This window comes from Heterodontus francisci, chromosome 18, assembly GCF_036365525.1.
Source record: "Heterodontus francisci isolate sHetFra1 chromosome 18, sHetFra1.hap1, whole genome shotgun sequence".
In the NCBI taxonomy this organism is placed as follows: domain Eukaryota; kingdom Metazoa; phylum Chordata; class Chondrichthyes; order Heterodontiformes; family Heterodontidae; genus Heterodontus; species Heterodontus francisci.
In genome coordinates, this window is record NC_090388.1 from 43,511,985 (window position 1) to 43,531,716 (window position 19,732).

A 19,732-nucleotide genomic window follows, 5' to 3' on the forward strand; every position below is an offset into this window, starting at 1 on the left:
ACCCATTGTATATTCCCTTGTCTTGTTAGTCCTCCCAAAATGCATCACCTCACACTTCTCAGGATTAAATTCCATTTGCCACTGCTCCGCCCATCTTACCAGCCCATCTATATCGTCCTGTAATCTAAGGCTTTCCTCCTTACTATCTACGACACCACCAATTTTCGTGTCATCTGCGAACTTACTGATCATACCTCCTATATTCACGTCTAAATCATTAATGTAAGGGTCCCAGCACCGATCCCTGCTGTACACTGGTCACAGGCTTCCAATCGCAGAAACAACCCTCGACCATCACCCTATGCCTCCTGCCACTAAGCCAATTTTGGATCTAATTTCCCAAATTGCCGTGGATCCCATGGGCTCTTACCTTCTTAACCAATCTCCCATGTGGGACCTTTTCAAAAGCCTTACTGATGTCCATGTAGACTACATAAACTGCTTTACCCTCATCTACACATCTAGTCACCTCCTCGAAAAGTATTGTGCCCAGTTCTGGTCATCACTCTTTAGGAAGGATGTGAGGGTCTTTCAGAGGGTCCAGAGGAGATTTACCGGAATGGTTCCAAGGATGAGGGATTTTAGCTCCAAGGTTAGGTTGGAGAAGCTGAGTTTGTTCTCCTTGGAGCAAAGGAGATTGAGGGGAGATTTGATAGAGGTATACAAGATTATGACAGGTTTGGATAAGGTAGACAAAGAAAAAGTGTTCCCATTAGCTGATGCTAGATGGACTAGGGGGCACAGATTTAATATTTTGGGCAAAAGATGTGGGGGGATGTGAGGAAGAACTTTTTTTGTACAGCGAGTGGTAATGACCTGGAACTCGCTGCCTATGAAGATGGTGGAAGCGGAGATGATGAATGATTTCAAAAGGAAATTGGATGGGCACTTGAGGGGAATAAACTTGCAGGGCTACGGGGATAGAGCGGAGGAATGAGACTGAATGGATTCCTCTAGAGAGCTGGCGTGGACTACACGGGCCAAATGACCTCCGTCTGTGCCATAATGACTCTATCTGTATTGGGAACTCCTAAGTCACCCTCTGTTAATAACTTAATTTCAAGTGGCTGCTCGCCAAGCATAGAAAGTCTGAAACAAAACTGAAGGTGCATTTTAGTATCAATATGCTGGGAGTCTTAAAAGGCAAGCCTCTTCTTCAAACACAGTATAATGCTGCCAATCCTTTACTCTAAGATTTATACACTGGCACATAAAGAATTGTTGATACTATGTTTAGTACGAAACATACAATAACAACGAGAGTGACCTTTCACAAATGTGGATCAGTTTGCCAAAAAATGCTTACCTGAAATAGTAAAAAAATAGATTCTGCTGAGTGGCAACATTCACAACCAATAATTGGCCAGTGGTCCAGGTCTTGAAATGGACAATCAAAAAAACTCAGACAAGACCACTAGATGGAGCAGCTATGAAAGCAAAAAGTCTTGGGTTATGGGAAGGGGGAGAAGCAAGAAAAGGCTGTGTCACAATTTTTATATTGATCTTTGCATTTATAATTAAAATAGATGGTATTTTTGATTCAAAGATCAAAGAATTCATTCATTATGTTTACATCTTCTCATACAGAAATGCATTTTCCTTCCAGATAGAGTGTGAATTTAGTCCAGGACTATAACTGCATAAGGATTTATTAATTTTATATTTTTGATTATCAGTTGTATTAGAAAGCAACATTAAGTTAGAAAATTCAATTTTAAGAGGATTAAAAGATTACAACCTGTTGCTTGCTTTCGCTGAGAAGTGTTTTGGAACTTTAGGATGTGATCAGCCAAAAAGCATTGTTTCTTGTAGCTGAAACATCTCTTTATGATACACCAATACCCAAAATCATAGTAAAAGGCAGACTTTACTGGGACAGTCAACAAAAACTGTTTTTTCTTCAGCTACCATTTTTACAAAGGGCAATTGATTCTTCCTATTTAACTTTCGAATGGATTGTACTCTTAGTATTTGGCTAAGAGTTGAGCTTCCTATAATTTTATTATAAATCAATAGATTATTCACTTTTGTTTTCAACTTTTGGGAAATTCTGCTTTACTGAAATTCTGTCTGACATAGGAACAGGAGGAGGCCATTTAGCCCCTTGAGCCTGTTCCTCCATTTAGGGTACTAACCTTAAATTCTTCAATGATAATGCTCAGAGCATCGTGACCAGCTCTTTGCAGGTCTTCCAGTTCTTGTTTATGTTTCTCCTGCAAACAGAGTATTACATGTTAAAGTTTTGATATTGGAGACTTTTAAAGATGTCATTACAGAATTCAGCTAGCATCAATACTACTGTGGTAACATTATCTTCACATGGAGTATGGAAATTGTAACATTACAGTTAGAAATGTATTCATGTGCAAGTTGTCAGTTATTAACATAAAAAGATAAGCACAATAATGGAAATAGTTTAAAACTGCACAAATAGCAATTAAGGTTTTGGCAATTATTTCACTTTCACAGAAATATCAGTATGTTTCCATGTTGTGCATGCAGTTATATATTTCTCACATCTACAGAAATACTGTAATAATTATTTATTAAAAAAACTCCATGTTGCTTCAGCTTGATGAGACTTTACTACATGGACAAGACAGTGAAATCTTTGTATGAATGCTTGAAGTATATTTGAATGGTCATCTGATCGAGACTGAAATAGTTTGCTCTTAGTAAAAAAAAAAGTCCAACTTTATTCCTATCCATCAGTAAAGCATAGTGAAATAACTGATGCAATCACACACTGCTTTAGATGACGATTTCATGCAGTCCAAACAAAGTGATATCACATTTTCACTGAGCCAAATAGCTATGTCACATGTTACTCAACAGAAAAACATGTAACATTTATACCTGATGTAGTCAACAAGATTAATAACAGCCCAAAATTTTCTATCAAAATAGTGGTGAAGTTAATAGTATTTGTTGTTATTTGTGCACAAACGTCACAGCAACTTCAGGCAAATGGAGATGCACAATTAAAACATGGAAATTAAAAAATCCTGTTAGTGATGCACTGCTCTGCCATTAGCTTCGCAATAACTGTGGGCAGCATTTTATTCTGGTGTTGGGGGTCCAAGTAGCGGGCCGGAAGGTGGGGGAGACACCCCACCCATCGGCCCTCCGTCAGACCCCTGAAGCCATTTGGCAGCAGGCAGGCAATTAACTGCCGCCGTCAGGGATGTTAAGGGACAGGCTCACGCCTCCAAGAGCTGTTGGCAATTTGAAAGGCGACAGCTCTGCATACCGGCAGTGCTACTAGGGGCAGTGACCACTGCCAGTACTACAGGAGGTCCTGCAGTACTGAGGAGGGAGAAGACCCCAGAACAAGTGAGTGGGGTTGGTGTCACCAGGGCTATTCAGGCAGACTCCAGCAACAGAAAAGTTGGGGGGGGGGGGGGGGGGGTTGCAGGGTGGGTTGCAGAGTGAGGGTGGGAGATGAGGGCAGCGATCGTTACCGGGGAGGCCCTTTGCGGTCCATGGGTTGACCCCAAAGGAGAGAACCCCTTGACCCCACAAGGAGCCACCAGGCTTTACCTGATGGGGTCTTCCCATTTGGGGTCCCCTTCGCCTTCTACAAAATTGAGGTGGAGACGGGAAGAGGCCCTTAAGTGGGCAGCCTGGTCTTCTCGGCGTCGGGCAAAACGGTAGGGGGTCTGGACATTGCTGGGAACGGTGACCCCTGCCATTTTGTTTGCCACCTCTGCCTCCATGCCTGCCTCCATGGACAGAACAAATTTCTGCCCAGTGTTTCACTCTGTGGCTCCTCATTCAACTGCTTTTGGGAATTTATGAGTTACTGAAATTCTGTCTGACACAGGAACAGGAGAGGCCACGTGAAGTGCCTGGACTTGCATGGTAGATATGAAGTAAACTTGCCATAGAAAGTTATCATTTCAAGTCTAAGTACCCTTTGAATGAAATACTAAGTGTTAATTACTGCCAGTTAACTTCATTGGCACTGAAAATTAACTATCAAAAACATGGAGTCTCATTTCTTAAGGCATAATTGTTTTTTTTTATTCATTCATGGGATATGGGCGACACTGGCCAGGCCAGCATTTATTGCCCATCCCTAATTGCCCTTGAGAAGGTGGTGGTGAGCTGCCTTCTTGAACCACTGCAGTCCATTTGGGGTAGGTATACCCACAGTGCTGTTAGGAAGGGAGTTCCAGGATTTTGACCAAGCGACAGTGAAGGAACGGCGATATAGTTCCAAGTCAAGATGGTGTGTGACTTGGAGGGGAACTTGCAGGTGGCGGTGTTCCCATGTATTTGCTGCCCTTGTCCTTCTAGTTGGTAGAGGTCGTGGGTTTGGAAGGTGCTGTCTAAGGAGCCTTGGTGCATTGCTGCAGTGCATCTTGTAGATGGTACACACTGCTGCCACTGTGCGTCGGCGGTGGAGAGAGTGAATGTTTGTAGATGGGGTGCCAATCAAGCGGGCTGCTTCGTCCTGGATGGTGTCGAGATTCTTGAGTGTTGTTGGAGCTGCACCCATCCAAGCAAGTGGAGAATATTCCATTACACTCCTGACTTGTGCCTTGTAGATGGTGGACAGGCTTTGGGGAGTCAGGACGTGAGTTACTCGCCTCAGGATTCCTAGCCTCTGACCTGCTCTTGTAGCCACAGTATTTATATGGCTACTCCAGTTCAGTTTCTGGTCAATGGTAGCTCCTAGGATATTGATAGTGGGGAATTCAGCGATGGTAATGCCGTTGAATGTCAAGGGGAGATGGTTAGATTCTCTCTTGTTAGAGATGGTCATTGCCTGGCACTTGTGTGGTGCGAATGTTACTTGCCACTTATCAGCCCAAGCCTGGATATTGTCCAGGTCATGCTGCATTTCTACATGGACTGCTTCAGTATCTGAGGAGTCACGAATGGTGCTGAACATTGTGCAATCATCAGCGAACATCCCCACTTCTGACCTTATGATTGAAGGAAGGTCATTGATGAAGCAGCTGAAGATGGTTGGGCCTAGGACACTACCCTGAGGAACTCCTGCAGTGATGTCCTGGAGCTCAGATGATTGACCTCCAACAACCACAACCATCTTCCTTTGCACTAGGTATGACTCCAGCCAGCGGAGGGTTTTCCCCCTGATTCCCATTGACCTCAGTTTTGCTAGGGCTCCTTGATGCCATACTCAGTCAAATGCTGCCTTGATGTCAAGGGCAGTCACTCTCACCTCACCTCTGGAGTTCAGCTCTTTTGTCCATGTTTGAACCAAGGCTGTAATGAGGTCAGGAGCTGAGTGGCCCTGGTGGAACCCAAACTGAGCGTCACTGAGCAGGTTATTGCCAAGCAAGTGCTGCTTGATGGCACTGTTGATGATACCTTCCATCACTTTACTGATGACCGAGAGTAGGCTGATGGGGCGGTAATTGGCCAGGTTGGATTTGTCCTGCTTTTTGTGTACAGGACATACTTGGGCAATTTTCCACATTGCAGGGTAGATGCCAGTGTTGTAGCTGTACTGGAACAGCTTGGCTAGGGGAGCGGCAAGTTCTGGAGCACAGGTCTTCAGTACTATTGCCGGAATATTGTCAGGGCCCATAGCTTTTGCAGTATCCAGTGCCTTCAGTCGTTTCTTGATATCACGCGGAGTGAATCGAATTGGCTGAAGTCTGGCATCTGTGATGCTGGGGACTTCAGGAGGAGGCCGAGATGGATCATCAACTCGGCACTTCTGGCTGAAGATTGGTGCAAATGCTTCAGCCTTATCTTTTGCACTGATGTGCTGGGCTCCCCCATCATTGAGGATGGGGATATTTGTGGAGCCACCTCCTCCAGTTAGTTGTTTAATTGTCCACCACCATTCATGGCTGGATGTGGCAGGACTGCAGAGCTTAGATCTGATCCGTTGGTTATGGGATCGCTTAGCTCTGTCTATCGCATGCAGCTGACGCAGTTTGGCACGCAGATAGTCCTGTGTTGTAGCTTCACCAGGTTGACACCTCATTTTGAGGTATGCCTGATGCTGCTCCTGGCACGCCCTCCTGCACTCTTCATTGAACCAGGGTTGGTCTCCTGGCTTGATGGTAATGGTAGAGTGGGGGATATGCCAGCCCATGAAGTTACAGATTGTGGTTGAGTACAATTCTGCAGCTGCTGATGGCCCACAGCACCTCATAGATGCCCATTTTTGCATTGCTAGATCTGTTCGAAATCTATCCCATTTAGCACGGTGATAATGCCACACAACACGATGGACGGTATCCTCAATGTGAAGGCGGGACGTCGTCTCCACAAGGACTGTGCAGTGGTCACTCCTATCAATACAGTCATGGACAGAAGCATCTGCAGCAAGCAGATTGGTGAGGACAAGGTCAAGTATGTTTTTCCCTTGTGTTGGTTCCCCCACCACCTGCCGCAGACCCAGTCTAGCAGCTATGTCCTTTCGGACTGGCCAGTTCGGTCAGTAGTGATGCTACTGAGCCACTCTTGGTGATGGACATTGAAGTCTCCCACCCAGAGTACATTTTGTGCCCTTGCCACCCTCAATGCTTCCTCCAAGTGGTGTTCAACATGGTGGAGTACTGAGTCATCAGCTGAGGGAGAGCGGTAGGTGGTAATCACAGGGTGGCGCAGTGGTTAGCACCGCAGCCTCACAGCTCCAGCGACCCGGGTTCACTTCTGGGTACTGCCTGTGTGGAGTTTGCAAGTTCTCCCTGTGTCTGCGTGGGTTTCCTCCGGGTGCACCGGTTTCCTCCCACAGCCAAAAGAGTTGCGGGTTGATAGGTAAATTGGCCATTATAAATTGCCCCTAGTATAGGTAGGTGGTAGGGGAATATAGGGACAGGTGAGGATGTGGTAGGAATATGGGATTAGTGTAGGATTAGTATAAATGGGTGGTTAATGGTCGGCACAGACTCGGTGGGCCGAAGGGCCTGTTTCAGTGCTGTATCTCTAAATCTAAAAAATCTAATCTAAAAATCAGCAGGAGGTTACCTTGCCCATGTTTGACCTGATGCCATGAGACTTCATAGGGTCCGGAGTCGATGTTGAGGACTCCCAGGGCTACTCCCTCCCTACTGTATACCACTGTGCCACCACCTCTGCTGGGTCTGTCCTGCTGGAGGGACAGGACATACCCGGGGATAGTGATTGCAGTGTCTGGGACATCGTCTGTGAGGTATGATTCCGTGAGTATGACTATGTCAGGCTGTTGCTTGACTAGTCTGTGGGACAGCTCTCCCAACTTTGGCACAAGCCCCCAGATGTTAGTAAGGAGGACTTTGCAGGGTCGACAGGGCTGGGTTTGCCATTGTCGTTTCCGGTACCTAGGTTGATGCCGGGTGGTCTGTCCGGTTTCATTCCTTTTTATTAACTTCGTAGCGGTTAGATACAACTGAGTGGCTTGCTAGGCCATTTCAGAGGGCATGTAAGAGTTAACCACATTGCTGTGGGTCTGGAGTCACATGTAGGCCAGACCAGGTAAGGACAGCAGATTTCCTTCCCTAAAGGACATTAGTGAACCAGATGGGTTTTTACAACAATCGACAATGGTTTCATGGCCATCATTAGACTAGCTTTTAATTCCAGATTTATTAATTAAATTCAAATTCCACCTTCTGCTGTGGTGGGATTCGAACCCATGTCCCCAAAGAAATACTCTGGGTCTCTGGGTTACTAGTCCAGTGATAATACCACTTTGCCAGCGCCTACTCTAATTGTTGGAGTTCTTATTTAAATCAAATAAATTTTAATTTTCTTTGTCTCTTTTTTGCTCTCTTAATCCAATCTTTCTTTCTCTATTTCTCTTTTGGTACCTTATTTGACATTGATTTCACCCACTCTAATTTACACTTCCTCCTCAGTCCTTGGGTTGGTCATTTCATGATCCTTCAATCTAATTGGTTAAGTAGATGCACAGTTGATTGCCTTGTGCAGTCAGATCCCAAATGTCCTGTAGAGGGCACTGTGCCATTTTCATCTCACACTCCCAGCATCTTGCAGCACAAAACATCATGGAAATTAAACAGGCAAGGGCAAGTCTAACTCAGAGCAGCTGCCATTTGTTGATTGGTCTAGAAGTTGCTGTAACCAATATAAATAATTATATATACACATGCATACATTGATACACACACACCGGATAGAGACAGATACACTTCTTGGGTTATTTCACAGCTTTTATTCTAGTAGGTTCTATGTCTCTGCTGAAAGAAATTAAAGATATGTAATAATGTCTGTCAAGGTTAAAGCATATGCCAGACTCAAATGAAAGGTTAAGACCGCAGAACAGCTCCCCCATTATTTGCTACCATTCCAAAAGCACTGCCTAAATTACTTGAACGCAGCAAAGAGAGAAATCGAACTTTCAGATTCATTGACCAGGACTTTTCCCTCGGCAGAAGGGAGCTGTCCACCGATTGAAAAGTCGGTGGCGAACCAGCCTCCGTCTGGCCTGGGGATCCAATCTGCATTTTGCAGTTCCCTGGCCTTTAATGGGTCTGAGGCGGGACTTCCACCCGCTTGAGGCAGGAAGTCCCGCCTAATGGAGCTGCCGGACAATCAGCAGACCGGCAGCTCTTAGTCCTAGCAGCGCCACCGGGAGTGGCGGCAACTGCTGGGACTGCAACCCAGCCATCGGGAAGATGATGTCGGGGAGCCCGGAAAACGAAGGTTAGTTTTTAGTGCCTCGCCAGGGGTGATTGGTCGGGCCCCGACAAGGCAAGGGTGGTGGATTGGGGGGACGGAGGCGTGTTGGGAGTGGTTGGGGCATCAGGGGCGGCCCTCCATCGGGCACAGCATCATGATCATGAGGCCCCCCACAAGGCCGTCAGAGAGCCACCTGCTTTAGTCAGGCGGTTTCTCTGGGACCTAGGCCGCCCAACCAGCCATGGGTAAGATCCTCGTGGTGGCAGGCTGAAGCCCTTGAGTGGCCGTTAAAAGGCCACTTAAGGGCCTTGATTGGCCTGGAGCGGGCGGGCCATTTTTCACCGATGCCGCCGCCCTGCTTGAAGTGGTGGTGGAGACGGGAGCAGGTCGGGAAGGGGCCCCCAAGCCTCCTGCTCCATTTTACGCACCCCCCCTCCCCCACCTCGCCACCTTCCTGCTCTTTGTGGGGGAAGGGGGGAAATTCTGGCCTGTGCTGTTTCCATAATTCGGGAATTGGGAGCAAATTAAAATTTTAACAACAGGTTACAATGACAGAGGTTAAGCTATGCAGTGAAGATGAGAATCGATTTCACTGTACTCTGGAGGAACCAATAATGAATTGTGAAAAGGCAACATATCATGGCTCAGTAGCCAAGCCATTGTTAGCCACACCTAGAACAAATTCAGCATTGCTGCACCATTTATGTTTTGAGTCATGCAAGTAACTAAATTGTTTGCAAGATGTAAATGATTTACAAATTTTCAGTTGAGAAGAGATAGTTTTGGTCAATATTGAGCACCACTGTTAATCACAAGTGATCTGATGGACATTGAGCAATTCAGCCTACCTTAAAATCGTTGAGCTCTTTTCAGAAAAAGAGGATAATCTGGCATAGAGTTCTGCTAAGTACTATTACTTCTCCATGCTCAAACCCCTATTGAGCATTAAAATGTAACACTTCCACACAGGAACGGATAACGGGACAACAACAACTTGCATTTATATAACTTTGACATAGTAAAACATCTGAAGGTGCTTCACAGAAGCATTTAGCAGATAAAATTTGACAGAGGAAAGTAGAGACAGCAGGAAGGGAAAAAGTGCACCAAATTGCCCAAATTGTTCAAAACAGATTTTTACAGAAAGCAGGAGCCTGGAAACAGGACCCTTCCTTTCCACTCAATTAGGAAAACATGAATGATGAAGAATGGGATGCCTAAAAGGACAAATAAATACAATCAGGAAAATTGGAAATGGCGACAAAAAACAAAATCATATTCAACATAAATGTAAATAACTCTTTAACCTATCATGCCAGTTTAAATGAGCAGTTCTCTTTTTTTCTGCAGCAAACTGCAAACACTCACAATACCCTAACACTGAAAACATATTTAATGTACACTCTGATGGTAAACAGACTATACATAGAGAACATTCAATGTAACATTAACTGCCATAACTATTGGACTTCAATTACACAATTAACTAGCTGGCAGCTATTGTTTTCTGTTTATTCTTGCATCACTTAACTGGAGCAAGTAGCAGCTTAAGTACTTGTCCCAAGAATAGTAGTTTTTCAAAGTTACTTTAAATGTTCTTTTAGAGAAGTCACGACCTACGATTCATGACAGCAGCCAATAACTAGTATTTTTTTCTTTTAAAAAAATGAAATAGTTAGCATTCATTCTTTGGCCTCCTTATCTCGAGAGACAATGGGTAAGCGCCTGGAGGTGGTCAGTGGTGTGTGGAGCAGCGCCTAGAGTGGCTATAAAGGCCAATTCTAGAGTGACAGGCTCTTCCACAGGTGCTGCAGAAAAATTTGTTTGTCGGGGCTGTTACACAGTTGGCTCTCCCCTTGCGCTTTTGTCTTTTTTCCTGCCAACTGCTAAGTCTCTTCGACTCGCCACACTTTAGCCCCGCCTTTATGGCTGCCCGCCAGCTCTGGCGAACGCTGGCAACTGACTCCCACGACTTGTGATCAATGTTACAGGACTTCATGTCGCGTTTGCAGACGTCTTTAAAGCGGAGACATGGACGGCTGGTGGGTCTGATACCAGTGATGAGCTCGCTGTACAATGTGTCTTTGGGGATCCTGCCATCTTCCATGCGGCTCACATGACCAAGCCATCTCAAGCGCCGCTGACTCAGTAGTGTGTATAAGCTGGGGATGTTGGCCGCCTCGAGGACTTCTGTGTTGGAGATACAGTCCTGCCACCTGATGCCAAGTATTCTCCGGAGGCAGCGAAGATGGAATGAATTGAGACGTCGCTCTTGGCTGACATACGTTGTCCAGGCCTCGCTGCTGTAGAGCAAGGTACTGAGGACACAGGCCTGATACACTCGGACTTTTGTGTTCCGTGTCAGTGCGCCATTTTACCACACTCTCTTGGCCAGTCTGGACATAGCAGTGGAAGCCTTACCCATGTGCTTGTTGATTTCTGCATCTAGAGACAGGTTACTGGTGATAGTTGAGCCTAGGTAGGTGAACTCTTGAACCACTTCCAGAGCGTGATCGCCAATATTGATGGATGGAGCATTTCTGACGTCCTGCCCCATGATGTTCGTTTTCTTGAGGCTGATGGTTAGGCCAAATTCATTGCAAACCTGTCGATGAGTCTCTGCAGACGCTCTTCAGTGTGAGATGTTAAAGCAGCATCGTCAGCAAAGAGGAGTTCCCTGATGAGGACTTTCCGTACTTTGGACTTCGCTCTTAGACGGGCAAGGTTGAACAACCTGCCCCCTGATCTTGTGTGGAGGAAAATTCCTTCTTCTGAAGATTTGAACGCATGTGAAAGCAGCAGGGAGAAGAAAATCCCAAAAAATGTGGGTGCGAGAACACAGCCCTATTTCACGCCACTAAGGATAGGAAAGAGGTCTGATGAGGAACCGCCATGTTGAATTGTGCCTTTCATATTGTCATGGAATGAGGTGATGATACTTAGTAGCTTTGGTGAACATCCAATCTTTTCTCGTAGTCTGAAGAGACCACGTCTGCTGACGAGGTCAAAGGCTTTGGGGAGATCAATGAAAGCAATGTAGAGGGGCATCTGTTGTTCGTGGCATTTCTCCTGTATCTGACGAAGGGAGAACAGCATGTCAACGGTCGATCTCTCTGCACGAAAGCCACACTGTGCCTCAGGGTAGACGCGCTCGGCCAGCTTCTGGAGCCTGTTTAGAGCGACTCGAGCAAAGACTTTCCCCACTATGCTGAGCAGGGAGATTCCACAGCAGTTGTTGCAGTCACCGCGGTCACCTTTGTTCTTATAGAGGGTGATGATATTGGCATCGCGCATGTCCTGAGGTACTGCTCCCTCGTCCCAGCACAGGCATAGCAGTTCATGTAGTGCTGAGAGTATAGCAGGCTTGGCACTCTTGATTATTTCAGGGGTAATGCTGTCCTTCCCAGGGGCTTTTCCGCTGGCTAGAGAATCAATGGCATCACTGAGTTCCGATTTTGTTGGCTGTATGTCCAGCTCATCCATGACTGGTAGAGGCTGGGCTGCATTGAGGGCAGTCTCAGTGACAACATTCTCCATGGAGTACAGTTCTAGGTAGTGCTCAACCCAGCGGTCCATTTGTTTGCGTTGGTCAGTGATTATGTCCCCTGATGTAGATTTGAGGGGGGCGATCTTCTTGATGGTTGGCCCAAGAGCTCTCATAATGCATTCATACATTCCTCTGATGTTTCCGGTGTCTTTAAATGTTCTTTTAGAGAAGTCACGACCTACGATTCATGACAGCAGCCAATAACTAGTACTTTTTTTCTTTCAAAAAAATGAAATAGTTGGCATTGGAGCACCATTTATCAATATTTAAGAGTAGAATGCACAATTGCCCAGGCAAAAGCAGAGCTAAATGGATGTCTCGTGGCTTGGGGCCTGACTTCATTGAGAATACTCAGATAGACCAGAAGATAAGGAGACGTACTTCTGAAAATTGCAAAGAAATATTTACAGTTCATAAGATAGATTATCTAAAGAACAAGGGATAGAAATTGGTATGCGTTGCACCCATTTTTAATTATGTAATAGCAGTTGCCTGCCAGGATGTAAAAGTTGAAAATCCAGAGGGATCAAATGGTGTTTTCTTAACCTTGTCTTTTTCTTCTCTTCATATAAAAGCCTAAGCATTAAAAAAGATGGTGCATATGAAGATGCAAGGTTTATAAATCCTATATATCATTTATCTCTGGTTACCCTAATGCATCAATAAAGTCCCCAACTTTCAATCAGGTGGAAATTGCAAATTTGAAATTTCAATCCCAACCATAAATATAATTTGAACTAGTCTATGCTCACTGGATGATACCCAGATTTCAGCCAGAAACTGCAATGTACAAGAATAGAACATTCCATTTTTGGAGGAGGAGGAAGAAAGAGGAGGACAACGATGTAGCAAGAGATTACTTTCTGTTGCCAAGATTATGCTTTTGTCTGATCCAGAAGTACAATTAATGACGGCTACAAGATTATCCAGGTTACAGAACTATCTATGCTAGGCTAAGGGCCATGAAAATAAAAGGGACCGTCACCTCTAGCAGGGACTTGGATGGAAATAGGTGCAACACTGCATGCAGAATTTAATATCTCTTTTTGTAATGAAGACTCATTTGTTACTCCATGTGCCTGATTAAAAAGAACCTTAAAGACAATGGTAAAGAGAAAATAAAGTTTTTTTTTAAAATGGGGATTTTTATTTTCTCTGCAAGAACATGAAAATCAGTGTTACTTCTGCACAGATGAACAGATCTGAAGTTTAGTCATTCTTGTGGACTGCCAAACACCTTTTGTTTTCCACTAGTTAATGGTTCTACTTACTCCAAATGATGAAAAATATAGGTGCATCAAATGCCCATGAAAAATCCAATACTGTTAATGTCCTAAAAATATAACACACGCGCCTGAAGAATTCCATTGTCTGGACAGGAAATGAAAAATAAATGTTCTTATGGGCGATTCTTCATTTCAACAAACTATCAGACTTTAGCTGAATGATGAACAAATAGATACTCTGGAAATGTGGTGAAAGAAATTTTTTTAAAGAATGCTTTGGACTGCCAAGAATTAATTTCCATGTGTCTCCGTCAATGTATTTGAGCTCCTGTCCCAATTTCCACTGGAGTTCCCAATATTTAGACTGCTTCAAACTGAATGAAAGTTTGTCCACCCAACCCCACTTCATTATTTCATCAAAATGAAGGGAAATAAATATGACTAAGGCAGGAATAAAGGGAGAGATATGTTTACAGTAAGATATCAAAGGCATTTTACCTCAAAGCAAATCTCACACACATACTCAAGACTGAAAGAACAATTATTTGGGGAAGAGGTTTGGTAACCTACCAACACCTGCAATAACATTTTACCAACACAAGTCAAAATGCAACAATATAATTTTCCCGTCTATACAAAGAATAATTTGAACTGATAAAACTGTCTGAAGGTCTTGTACATTTCTCCATGTCTACTTTGTAAACTTTCAATATCCATATAAAACCATTTGTGAGGTATTATTAAATGCATGTAAAAAACAGCAAAGGCCTTCAGTTTTTAAATGTGATAGCGACATTGAGAAGTCACAAATTTTTGGGAAACTATATTAATAAGTTTTGATTCGGGACATTATGTTCATGAAATTCCTGTAGATGAATATATTTAATCTTAGTTTGAAACAAGATGACCAATAGTCATGTGATGGGGTTAGAATATTGTTATGAAAATGCTTCCTTTTTATATTTTTTGAGGATTCATGTTTAAAAATTGTGGAAATGGAATCATTTGAAAGACTGAAGAGATTCCATCAATGCTGGACTTTGTGTTTTTTTTATATAAAGGTCACTGAGATTTTGTTTAAAAACCCTTACTGGAAGTCACATGTCTTAAGCTAAGTTAGCAGCAGGAGCCTTGTTGACTAGGGGAGCTGTTTACAGAGAAGTGACGTGTCAAGATTTATGGTGGTCAAGAGTTAGTTTCATTTTGGATATTATTTTGGTTCAGTTGGGGGTAAGCCTGCGAAGAGAGAAGCCACCAACTCATCCTTTTTCCACCTCTTTGAGAAACCCTGAGAATCCAGTGGGATAGCTGAAACCCCTGATGCTGCATTTTTCCTGGAAAGCCTGCCTCGACGTCGCCTGAAGAGAACTGCTCCAAGGGACATCTGAGATCATTCCATATCTTATCCTTTTTTTTTCAAGAATTAACAAGTATTTGGCAAAAGTTTTTTTTTTGTCTTTTTTGTAAAGAGATCTCTGCAGAGAAAACTTCTTTATTTTTTCGTTGGGTGTGAGTGCATGTGTGTGTGTGTGTACGTGGTAGGTTAATTTAGAAGGGAACTTTCATATTTCAATCTGTGTGTTAATAAGCTTTGCATCTTTATTGAATAAGTCTTGTTTTATAATAAATTAATAATTTTGTTGTTTATTAAAGAAACCTGGATTTTGTGAAACTAAATTAGATAAAGTATATAATTGACCGTTCCGGTAACTGGATAGAACATTTCAATATATCTTGTGACCTGTGGAGAAGTGGAACTAGAGAAAGACAGTGCACTCCTCCAGCCTCAGTCGTAACAATATGAACTTCAACTGGATAGTGAATTTCAGCAGTCTTAGCCAAGGGAGTTGTGTATATCAGACAGTATTAGTCACAGTATATTGAGTAATAGAATGAATGGATGGGAGTCATGGCCATACATCCATTACCACCCCTTTTTGCCTTGGGTAACACTATTGAAGTGGACAGGTAAGAGACTGCACAAGACTAGGAAGACAAGCAGAGGGCCCTAGAGCACAACATTACCCAAGATGAAGGACTAATAAAGGTGAGGAACTTTCATGGCGGCTGTAAACAGGTTGATATTTGTTTTTGAACAATTTTATTAGTCCATGGATGAATTGGCAATCTTACAGGTTGACTACAATATTACTGTCACACTGGTATACATTATAGACAAATTTAACAGTCATAGTCCACTATCTACATCATGATAAAACATTTAACTAATTTATATATTAGATAAAAACTTAAAATGTTAAAGGAGATCTAACATTAATCTACTGGATAATCATGCAGAATAAGGAAATGAAACACAAGTTAACAGCACATGATGTAGTGGAAGGCATCTTCAGGCCCTCAAATGATGAAATCATCAGGAAAATATTCAAGACTTGGCATATCCCTATTTGACAGCAACAACAACTTGTATTCATGTAATAAAACAACACAAGGTGCTTAACAGGAGTAATATAAAGCAAAATTAGACACTGAGCCACATAAAGAGATATTAGGGGAGATGACCAAAAGCTTGGTCAAAGAGGTAGGTTTTAAGGAGCATCTTACAGGAGGAAAGAGGTAGAGAGGCAGAGAGGCAGAGAGGTTTAGGGAGGGAATTCCCGAGCTTAGGGCCTTGGTAATTGGGGGCACAACTACCAACACTGGAATGATTAAAATCAGGGATGCTCATGAGACCAGAATTAGAGGAGCGCAGATATTGCAGAGGGTTTTATTTATTTATTTATTTAGATACAGCACTGAAACAGGCCCTTCGGCCCACCGAGTCTGTGCCGACCATCAACCACCCATTTATACTAATCCTACACTAATCCCATATTCCTACCACATCCCCACCTGTCCCTCTATTCCCCTACCACCTATCTATACTAGGGGCAATTTATAATGGCCAATTTACCTATCAACCTGAAAGTCTTTTGGTGGTGGGACGAAACCGGAGTACCCGGCGAAAACCCACGCAGACACAGGGAGAACTTGCAAACTACACACAGGCAGTACCCAGAATTGAACCCGGGTTGCTGGAGCTGTGAGGCTGTGGTAACCACTGCGCCACTGTGCCGCCCGCAAATTTGTGCGGTTCTGGGGCTAGAGGAGATTACAGAAATAGGGAGGATCGAAGCCATTTGAAAGGATGAGAATTCCAAAACGAGGCATCGCTTAAACGGGAGCTAATGTAGGTTGGCGAGCAGAGGAGTAATGGGATGAACAGGATTTGGTGAAGGCAAGGCAAGGCAAGGACATGGGCAGCAGAGTTTTCGAAGTCGTCAAGTTTAGAGAGAGTAGAAAGTGGGTGGGAGGCCTGCTGGAAGCATATTAGAATAGTCAAGTCTAGACGTAACAAAGGCATGGATGAGGGTTTCAGCAGATGAGCTGAGGCAGGGACAGAGTCAGGGATGTCTCGGAGGTGGAAACTGATGGTTTTTTTCTATGCGCTTATATTTTCCATTCAAAGGGGAACAAATCTGCAAATTATGGCACTCCTGATAGGTGCATTTAAGCAGAAGATAGATAAACATGATATTCTCTAAGATGGTTCCTGGGCAGTCTGCTCCCCAGGGAGATCCTCACTGTTCACGTCTCTCTGTGGCCATGGGCTGCCATCCATTTAGTTCTCCTCACTAAATTCTCTCTTCTGTTTAGGTTCTGCTGATTCGAACAGTGGGTGCATTTTTAGCCCAAACTTCGAGTTAACTGTTAGTCTAAAACAGTCTCTGTCTGACAGTACAAACCCCATCCCCCGACCTCACCTTGTGAGCTCTGGTAAAGATCTGGATAAGACCTGGATGTGGTTTTTCTCTCACTGGACATCAAGATCATGTTTCTGCACTGGACTACATTGGAAAAAATGTAAGACTTTGCTTCCATCTATAATCTGCTGCCTTTTTTGTTTTTCTGATCTGTGAGCTGTGGAAAAGATCTGGAAAAATCTAGATCTAGACCTTCTTTGAGACTTGGCTTCAAATTTCTGGGCTTATCTCAACATCAAAAAAACATTTTTTTATTCATTCATGGGATGTGAGCAACACTGGCAAGGCCAGCATTTATTGCCCATCCCTAATTACCCTTGAGAAGGTGGTGGTGAGCTGCCTTCTTGAACTGCTGCAGTCCATCTGGTGTAGGATGCACCAACAGTGCTGTTAGGAAGGGAGTTCTAGGGTTCTGACCCAGTGACAGTGAAGGAATGGCGATATAGTTCCAAGTTAGGATGGTATGCGGCTTGGAGGGGAACCTGCAGGTGGTGGTCTTCCCATGCATTTGCTGCCCTTGTCCTTTTGCTCTGGACTACACCGGTTATAAAGCAAGACCCAACTTTGTCTCTGAATTGCGGCTCTGTTGTGATATCTAAAGTAACTTTGATCAGTTTACTGTCCTTCCCCCACCACTGCTGTGATTGAGAGACTTCAGTCTCCTGCTGAGCCTGTGACTGGCCACTGGTTATACTGGTTTTTCCACTTCAGCCTGTTCCCCCCAAGAACAATCACTTGCCTGTGCTCAGTTCACTCCTAAGCGAGGGCATAGTAGCTGGAGGGTTCGGAGGATGGTGGTGGTAACCTGGAGCTGCTCCCTTCGTACACCTGGAGGACAAGATCATACCTACTTTTGTGCTGATCTGCCCTGCTGGTCAGTGCCTTGAACATTAACATCAAGATGCAAAGGGAGTAAACCTGGCAAAATCTGGTGTGGAGTCCCATTAGGCAGTCGGTGTTTCCCTCAAGTTAGCACCTTCTGGCAACTCCTGCAACCGAATAGGCCCCAGACGTATAGGCCTTCTTCTTTCCTCTCAATACCAGCTTACGAGGTCAAGAGGAAGTGCAGATGCTGGGCAAGTCTGCACCTCCTAAAACCATGCCTAGGTTACACAGCAAACAAAGAAAGGTAACCTTCCGGCTTGGAAGCTGGAATGTGAGGAATGCTGCAATGAACAACGTCCCACACTCCACAGCTAGTGCACGCAAGACAACCCTGACTGACCGTGAGCTACACAAGCTTGGTATCGACATTGCCGCTGTACAAAAAAGATCAGCCGACACAGGCTCTACTTGAGAGGCTAATTACACCTTCTACTGGCATGGAAAGAGTGTTGAAGATTGCCGTGAACATGGTGCATGCTTTGCAGTGAGCAATCGGCTGACACCATCAATTGAACCACCAGTAGCAACCTGCAGCGCCTCATTTCTCTGCAGTTATCATCCGATCAAATCATAGAATGGTTACAGCACAGAAGAAGGCCATTCACAATGGAGGCACAATCAACATCATACGTATCTACGCACCAACTCTGAATGCCAGAATCTCAGATGAAGAGCATTTCTATGACTCCCTAAGTGACATTCTGAGGCACATCCCAAATGACAAGAGGCTATTCATCCTGGGTGACTTCAAAACACGTGTTGAGGCAGACAGTGATTCATGGCTGATGTACCTCGATTATCATGGGGTAGGCAAGATCAACAATAACGGAAAACGCCTTCCTGAGTTTTGTGCCCTGAATTAACTCTGCACCACCAACACCTTCTTCCAGGGCAGACATTGCTATAAGATATCATGGCGTCACCCAAGGTCTGGTCATTGGCACCAATTAGACCTAGTCATCACAAGGACGTGCGATCTGCCCAGTGTTCTTCACACCTGCACCTACCATAGCGCAGATTGCGACAGCGACCACACTCATAGCAGCAGCATGGTGAAGGTGCACCCCCGAAAGTTCCACAACTCCAAACACGACAGCCTGCCACGCATCAACAGCCCTTGCATAAGCAATGATGCCAAATACCAACACTTTGCACTGTCATCAGAACACTTTCTATCCACCAAAGCTTTAACGGGAAGCACAAATGCTGGCATCGATGAAGCTTGGAAGTCACTAAGCTCAATCATCTATGAAGCAGCAGAAGCATCATTTGGTAATGGCGGAACCCACAAGCCAGCCGGTTTGAGACCTACTCAGCTGAGATAATATCTGTCATTGATGCAAAAAACAAAGCCTACATGATGCACAACATAAACCCAACAGCTAAGACATTGCGCACCTGAAAGTAGACAAGTCAGCCCTGCAAAGGAGAGGGAGATATTGCATTAAAAAAAAATTGGATGAGCTTATGTCAAGACATCCAAACTGCATGTGACAAAGGAAATCTACGAGCTCTGTACAAATGGATCACAAGAGGATTTGACCCTGCCATCACCAAAGTTGCTCGCCTGAAGTCAGCAGACGGTGAAGTACTCACTGACCGAGTAAACAGATGTCCTGCAGCGATTTACTTGTACTTCTTTCAATGTAGTATACTGTATTCGCTGCTCACAATGTGCTCTCCTCTACATTGGGGAGACCAAA

The 19,732-nt window shown here is 44.2% G+C and overlaps 1 protein-coding gene across 2 annotated transcripts in view; it reads right to left on the minus strand.

The window, feature by feature from the left end:
* Positions 1 to 19,732, minus strand: part of LOC137379580 (coiled-coil domain-containing protein 91-like) — a 245,325-nt gene that overhangs the window by 122,057 nt on the left and 103,536 nt on the right. For both annotated transcript variants that reach the window (XM_068050611.1, XM_068050613.1), the window contains exon 7: positions 2,136 to 2,213. In XM_068050611.1, coding sequence (XP_067906712.1) covers positions 2,136 to 2,213 — 78 coding nt within the window. The remainder of the gene's footprint in view (positions 1 to 2,135; positions 2,214 to 19,732) is intronic.